The sequence below is a fragment of the Rhamphochromis sp. 'chilingali' genome (genome assembly GCF_963969265.1).
Source record: "Rhamphochromis sp. 'chilingali' genome assembly, chromosome: 11".
In the NCBI taxonomy this organism is placed as follows: Eukaryota; Metazoa; Chordata; class Actinopteri; order Cichliformes; family Cichlidae; genus Rhamphochromis; species Rhamphochromis sp. 'chilingali'.
In genome coordinates this window covers 31,046,618-31,054,852 of record NC_137938.1, presented here as the reverse complement: position 1 = coordinate 31,054,852, position 8,235 = coordinate 31,046,618, and the positions used below count along the sequence as shown (strand labels likewise).

Genomic DNA, 8,235 nt, shown 5'->3' with positions numbered 1-8,235 from the left:
TGTTAAAAGAATGAACTGTGCTAGTATGCCCATAGAATGTTAAATGTCTCTAATGTGTGGTATACATACATGCATGTACACTGTTTAAGACATTTAAGCCTTTATCAGGCCTTTTCACTTTGCATCCAATTTTGATTTAATGATGATTTTGATGTGTAATGACAATAAAGATATTATTATTATTGTTGTTGTTACTATTTTACCTTTACCTGGATAAATAATGGCCACACTAACTAACTGAACCACTTGGTGGTACAAACTAGTTACATGAACATACGGCTAGGCCCATATTAAGCTTCAGTTGTTATCTCCTTAACACAGCACATGTTTTGAAGTCATAGCAAGTGTTTCTTCGCATTTTCTTATTTTCTAACATGTTTGTATATGGGAATATAGAAAGAGCATTTAATTTAACTGAGATTTGCTTTTTGTTTTAAATAAATATATATTCATAAGCGTTCTGAGCGTTTAAAAGCCATCACGTTTCACCGCTGTATGGCCCCTCCCATACTCGGAGGGGGCGTTCCCGTTTGTGTCACCTCTCGGGTCAGTCAGCAGCGGTCTCCGTGTGCAGGCACTGCTGAACGGGGAAAGACGCTACTGCTCGGCCGGGCTGATACCACCCGAGATGTTCCTCCTCGAAAAGCCGAGCTTTTAAAACCGATTTTTTTAAGTCAGCGGTTTGAAGTAAGGGCGGCGAGTCCAGCTCTTGGTGACCGGCTGCGAGAGACAGATGAGTCTGCGGTGTCTCCGCTTGTAGTGAGCTCTGTCTTTGTTTGGCTGTGGTGTCTCTTCTTCAGCTCCGATATGGACCATTTAGAGAAGGAGCACAGGTCCGACGACGAGGCTGATTATGAAGACGAGGAGGTGGACCCCAGAATCCAGGTGATTAACCTTTAATTTTAAAGCATTAAGCGTGTTTTATTAATCGGTTAGGGTTCGTTGTTTTCCAGACAGCAGTATGTCTGTCTCCAAACCGCTGTAGCAGCTAACAGCGAAGTCCTAGCATGATTCAGCCCCTGGATTTTCTTAGTAATTTAATTTTTTTTGTAAATACAAGGTAACACTGTTAGTATTGTCTTCTGTGTTGGTTGTGTGCAGATTGTTGTAGCTCCACTAATACTGGATGAAAGTATTATGTTCAAAAAGCTAGTCCAGTTAATTTACTGGCAAGTCAAAATTTAAATGGTAGAAGCCAGTAATATGAGTAAAAATGTACTTTGGTATTTTAATATCAGGCTTTAAAAGTCATTTAATAAGTTGTTTTCCTAGTCTAGGAAAAAGTAAACCTAAAAAAATGTAATGAATAATGATTAAATAAATGTTTGCTTGGTCAGTCCAAGCTTTCTAAAAAATGCAATTTACCAAAGAACCCAGAGATGTCTGGTAATAACTACATGACACTCCTGTTTGAATCGATGAATAGTAGTATTTGGGTTTATTTGTCGAAGATCATTTCACAGGATAACATGCAAACACCAGCACGAAAAAGTTATTCATGTTGCCTCCTGTAGGGGCTATAGTTAGCATTTTCTTTACAGTGGTTTTTCTTTGGGTCCTGCGAGGAATACAGATTTCTTAATTTGTATCTCCAAATACTCAAATTTCTGGAATCAGAATTTGAATTTGAGGAAGATATTTGATATCAGTGGACCATTGACAGTTTAACATACTGCACTCTTTTCTGCACCTTTTATGAGGGAAAATATATTTAGTGTAATGTACAATTCACAGTTCCAGTGGATTTATTATAATTATTATTATTTTTTAAAGCACATTAACATTTTAAAAGCCATAGTTTACATTCCCTTCTTCCCCATGTTCACATAATTCTTTCCAGATGTTGCTAGTTTTTCTCTCCCATAGTTTTAGGTGTTGTGTTACATTATTATCTCCTCCTCCTTTTTGCTTCATCACTTTGTCCTCATCTCTCTTCCAGGGGGAGCTGGAGAAACTCAACCAGTCCACTGTCGACATCAACAGATGTGAGACGGAGCTTGAGGTCAGTTATTTGGTACACACAGTGTTATGTGCATTGAATGTGTTTGTGTTTTTCCTTTCAGCGTAGTGGAGTTATGTTAGCTTTTGACTGATCAAGCAAATAATCATGCTTATATGACCCCCGTCAGTAATTAATACTTAACATCTACTTCATCTGCTCTTAAAGTCATCGTTCAAAGAGATCAAGTGTTGTTTTGAAGGCTTCAGAATATAGATACAGTTGGACCTTTCCTTTTTGAAGGCCAAATTTCATATAAAGTTCAGATTTTATTCCATGTCAGCAGGTTTCTGCCTACAAACTAACTTGTTACTTTTTTGTGTGAGACACTGACTTGGTGTGTTATATTACAATAAACTCATTTAAGCCTTAAAAACGTTTTGCTGACAGCTGTATCCAAATCAATTTACCAAGATCAAGCATGTGAGCTTCAAAGTCTTGGCAAACCACCTCTATATAAAACAGTTTGACTGTTGTGGAGCTATAAGCCCGTGATGACCAAAACAGAAAGAATGTGCTGCAGAGACACGACTCTCACTTGGGCCGTCAAAAACCATTTAACTTGGTGAACTGATCTTTGATCCCATTAAAGCACAGAAGCAGCTGATGGCTTGCATTTATATAGTTCAGCAACATTGTGTGCATTTTTATGGGGCTGAAAGTCCAAATCTGTGTTGCACTGCACAAGTTGACAGTTCTACATGGGGTTAATCGGGGCACTCAGAGGTTAAGCTGAACAGGAGTCCGTGACTTTGCATCTTCTCAGGGTTTCTTTTAAACACAAGGTCTGTATTTTTTTTATTTTTATTTATTTATTTATTTATTTATTTATTTTGCAGCACAGAATATAGGTGCTCAAATAAGACAAGAACATCTTTTGCACATCAATGCAGCCTATGATGCTCCACTGGTAAATATAAGCAACAATAATGCAAAACTTAAATTATCCATTCACCCCAGCTGTGCACACCCAGCTTCAGAACTTCCCAAAGAAATCCATCCTTTTGTTTATGTCAGCAGCGGGGACACTGTCTTCTTATTTGAATAAAGGTTTCTGTTATTGCTACACTAAACAGTGTGGTATCATACTGCTTTTGTTTTGCCTAAAGAGGCTTTTGATTTGAAACGTTGATGCTGCTGATGAGTAAAATAAAGAGGTTGGAGTAGTACCGATCCCAGTGTTGTGAAACAGAAAATGTATCTTCACAGCAGTGACGCAAATGATATTTAATTTAGCAGATAACCACAAGTTGCTGACACACCGCCTTAAGCATGAATGTATTGAAGCTGAAGTGCGTCACAGTGTCAGCATCCGAGCCCTGAGAGAGAGGACAGACACTCTGCACCTCAGTCTGCATCAGCATCAGTAAAAAAAAAAGTTCCTTCCAATAAAAGCTGAAAATAAGTACTTCTTGGACATTTTGAATTCAAGACAATTCTGTTTTATTTAGATGGCTCTAAATCACATTAATAGTCACTTCAGGGTGCTTTATACTGTAAGGTAAAGACCCTACAGTATTAGAGAAAACCCCAACATCAGATGATCTCCTATGAGCAAGCTCTAGGTGACAGTGGTAAGGGAAAACTCCCTTTAATAGGAAGAAACCTTTAACAGAACAAGACTCAGACATGGGCAGCCATATGTCCTGACCAGTTGGTTGTTAGGGGAAAGAAGAGAAAACGGAGAGCATAGGGAGACAGCAAAACACAGCTTATGGGAGAAAGACACAATTTAATGACATGCCTCATGTAAACATCAGGGAACATCAGAGGAGGGAAAAGAGATGAATGGAGAAGAAAAGATTAGTGTGTCACAGAAAATCCCCCAGCAGTCTGAGCAGCTGGATCAGGGTCACCTGACTTTCTAATCATTATTAGAAAGGAAAGTCTAACTTTAAAAGTAAAAAGGGTTTCTGTCTTCTGAATCCAAACTGGGAGCTGTTTCCACAGAAATTATCTCATGTTGACTAAGTAACACATTAGTTGGAAATGAAACAATGACTGCTGAGGGTTTTGTAAGCCACATCTGACAAAATCTGACACAAGGACAAAAAGAGACTGTTGATTTTTTTTTTTTTTTTACCTCAAACTTAAAAGTCAGTACTTTATCCTCTCATGTTCTGGGGGTCAGAGTTAAAACATATATATATATACCATATGCTGTATCACTCTTTAATATTTCTGGCATAGTTTAATTGCTGACAACTTGATTAACAGAATTTAAAAATAATTCAGATAATCCTGAATTTGTCTTAAGTTAAATTTATTTCTTTAAGGATAAAGAATCACTGATTCTTCTATCTCAGTTAAAAAGCTTTCAGTAAGTTTTTGAATGTTGTTGGTTAGAGAAAACTTTTTCAACTCTTCTGGAAAATCTTTAAAAATGTTAATCCTGTGAAGTAATTAAGTGAAAGGGCAGAGGGGTTATGAAAGTCACGATGATTCATCTTCTGGGGAATGCTTATGTCTGAATAATTTCTTGACAGTTTATTGATGTTCAGGCATTTTAGTTTAAGCCAAAGTGACCTCATCGATTGAGCAACAAGAGTTTTCTCAATACACTATCAATGCACCAGTCGCTGTCAGTTGATGTGGAAGAAGTGGGCAGTGTTGAGTGATTAGAAGATCAGTGGCAGGTGGAGTAGAAGGGCATTTTTAAAAGTGGCGGTGTGGAAGAGAAGACTGGACAAGGAGTAAAAACTAGTTTGACACAACAGCCATGGGCTAAGATTCAAACTACAGGGGAAAAGTGAGGACGGACTGTCAGTAAGCCTGGAAAGCAGAATACAGTCAAAGTCAACTTTAGGTTCAGACATGAGTGAAAGCAAACTGCACTTAGTGTTGGTTTTCTGCTTCCTGTGCAGATCTGACACCTCAGCCTGCTTCAAAATAGACCCTCACAACCTTGGCTTGTGAGTAATCTAACATGAGAGATTGCATCCTTGTCGAACCAGTACACTCAATACACTTTCCTCAATACTGAAAAGCATATTGAGAATTACCTTCTAGGGACCTCTAATACCAGAAAATATAAACTCGTAGGTGTTAAAAGAAATCTAAAGTTGATCATAACTTTTAGTAAATCTTATGTACTGTTATTGACCACATAAAAGTTCAGCGCACAACAAAACAAGAACTGTCGCACCAAAATGATATTTGGTGAGAGCATCTGTCTTTTAGCCACATCCAATTTCCATGGAATTTTCTAAAAAGTGTGGAGTGCTAAACAAGCATTGTGCACTCTGAATGCTGACTAGCTTTTTGTTCTTCAACCTTAAATGTGTATATATATATTAAATTACTTACCACTTTTCTGTTATGCACAGTATATAAGCGAACAATAACATCTTGTTTATTTTCAGTATGTCTACTTTAAATAAACAGTTATTACCCATGCACAATGACACCAGAGCCTGAATTTAACACAAGTGTCATATAAAAGAATTTATCATGGATGTGATTCTGTTTGGTTTGAAAACAAGGAAGTATTTAAAGTTATGAGGATTTGAACAGTTGCTTTGCTGTAGTTTGTTTACTGAATGTTTTTGTTTTTACTTCCTGGATTTTTTTTTATTGATTTTTTTTTTTATTTGCTGTTGTGCTTTGAAGGTTTGTCTCTCATGCAAATTAGATGACTGTGATGAAACTATAGAGATAAATGTCTGAGAAGTTCCCCTTGTTTGTATAGTGGACAAACAAGGCTCTCTAACACTAAACAGAAAGGTCACTTCTTTTCAGTTAGAAAAGTGTATCAGACTAGATTTTCATGGACTGTGTTCATCAGACTGGCTTTAGTTTGTTTTTCAGTTTCAAGAAAAATATGTCAGCTCTATCTGGGACATGGTCTGAACACGTTATCCAGATTAAATTATGTTTAATGCTTGATAGTCAGTGTTTTCTTTGCATTTTTCAAATGCCCTTTTTTGTTTGTTGTTCTCTTGAAATTCTTGGGTTTTCAAGGTGCTTTAATGGCTTGGCAGTGAGTTACAAGAGAGGTAACAACAGGGCAAGTTTAATTTCCTTAAACAGCAACTTCATAAACTGTGAGGTTAATAAAGGTCAGGAGTTAAGAGCTACACCATCCTTTAGAAGGATATGACAAATAAAGATGGATAGCAGCATGTGTAATTACTAATGCTGAGGCTTCTACTTTCTCCCCAAAGGAAATTCGCCACAAATTAAATTGCCAGAAATAACAGGAATATGCATAAACATCTATAACATAGACTAATTGCCTTGCTTGAAGGATGATCAATCACTAGAACATGGGGTTGTTCACCAAAGGCCCGTTTTGAACGGTTTTTTTTTTTTTCCTTTTAAAATACAATATTAAAAAACAAACGCACGCATTTTGACGTTTTTAAGATGACTGATTTACTTGACAAGAGGAATATTTAGGTAAGTAGGGGAGTCTTCAAATGGTATACGATTTTATCCTTTTTTGACAGTGAGTAAGCACAAGATTGATTGATTTATTTATTTTTTGCTTCTAAAGAAGCACTAGAGTTGTATTTGTCATTTTTTTGCAACCTCCTGTTCCTAGTTTGTTTTGACTTAAATTGCTAAAGATTTTTTTTTTTTTCTTTTGATCAGGATGCAAGACAAAAGTTCCGCTCAGTTCTGGTGGAGGCCACAGTGAAGCTGGATGAACTGATGAAGAAGATCGGCAAGGCAATAGAGGAGTCCAAACCTTATTGGGAGGCTCGCAGACTGGCCCGACAGGTCAGTGAGCAATGGAAGATGGAGTAAACATTCAAAACTGTCTTTAAGCACAGTTGGGCAACTCAAACTAATCAGTTGAGTTCAAGTCAAGCCTTAGGTGTAGTTAAAGCAAGCCTTGGGTATCGACTTGGTTCAAAGCCAATTGCAAGGCTATTAGGTTTTAGCAGTGGCCAATAAAACAGGATTGCATCCTGTGATTTCTTCCCTTCCTGGCTTTTACACAGCTAGTCTATACAGACGTACACATATACAGAATGTTTAGTTATGCATGACCTGCTGGTTGCTTTTTCTTTTGGGGGGCATGTCTCTTGCTATACATTTGCTTTGAAAAGCAGGTTCAATCTCAGCAAGTTTCCTATCAGCAACCATTGATGTATAAAATAGAAAGACCTGGTCAGGCCTCAGAAAGTTTTTAATTAGTTTGGATTTGAAATAAGCACCGAGTAAGTCAGAGTGAAAAACATTGTTCCATTGTCTACTGGTGTTCAAGCCTGATTGTGTGCACCAGTATTTATCTTTTTTTTCCCCTATCCTCTCCTACCTTCTTTAATGGTTTCATCTTCAGTACTCTTAAAGTGACACCTGGTAATTGCATTCCTTTGTGTAGCTTTCTGGTCTTTGTTTTAATGTGTTTAAAGAGATAAAAAGGGAGGCGAGTGTGACATGCAGACTAATTTCAGACTACATTCTCAGTTCCCCTTTTAGCTGAGCCTCGGTAAAATGTGTGTATGTGTAAATAAAGGGGAAGAAGCCACCTACACATCTTGATAAGAGCCCATACAGCTGTAAGTGCACATTTAGGCAGCAGTGAGACTCAAAAGACTTTATTGTGCAGTTTTATAGGATTCTACTTAAGACACAGGTCTTACTGTCATGCTGTCAGTATTTATCTGTTCACATATCTGTAGATATGTGTTTGAAGGTTAACTTTTCACAGTGTGGTGAAATTTTGGCAATTTTGAAAGAGCTTCTGTAAAGTGACACTGTAGCTGGACTTCCCATTTTTTAGCATTATGACCTTAAACTAGGTTCTCTGAGAGCATTTCTGCTACTATTGTGACAAAGGTCATATGGAAAAGTTTGTAGCAAAAAATATCAATTCCTAGAATTTAGTAACATCCAGATGTGCTGCAAAGAGTCAAATATACTGCGGATTAGGTCAATGATGTGAAATATTCCGTAGAAATGGCTTGCAGTTTCTTGTTAACATTAATGCAATCTAGGGTACCAAGGTTCCTCTGTCAGTTACTCATTTCAAACCTTTTTTGCAAGGAAAAACTGCATGTTGCTATTAAGAATAAATGCACAAACACAAAAGTAAAGTGTGAAATAAATATGTCAGGTATTTGTACAGAAGTGGCACCTCTGGCAGTCTTGCCAATTTTGGTCCTTGGGGGAACTGAGATGAGACTTCCCCCGCACGTGATCGTTCTAGTTCCCTTTTACCTGTCCACTCACCTGCTAGCACAGTTTTACTTTGGTCTTCTCTGCTTGTTTACTTTCACTTTTTAACT

General features: G+C 37.4%; 1 protein-coding gene across 1 annotated transcript in view; it reads left to right on the top strand.

Moving 5' to 3' along the window:
- Positions 1–534: 534 nt before the first annotated feature.
- Positions 535–8,235, top strand: part of sh3bp5b (SH3-domain binding protein 5b (BTK-associated)) — a 30,589-nt gene continuing 22,888 nt past the window's right edge. The window contains exons 1-3 of the mRNA XM_080896987.1: positions 535–885; positions 1,940–2,002; positions 6,593–6,721. Of these exons, the coding sequence (XP_080753113.1) occupies positions 808–885; positions 1,940–2,002; positions 6,593–6,721 (270 nt within the window). The 5' untranslated portion in view covers positions 535–807. The remainder of the gene's footprint in view (positions 886–1,939; positions 2,003–6,592; positions 6,722–8,235) is intronic.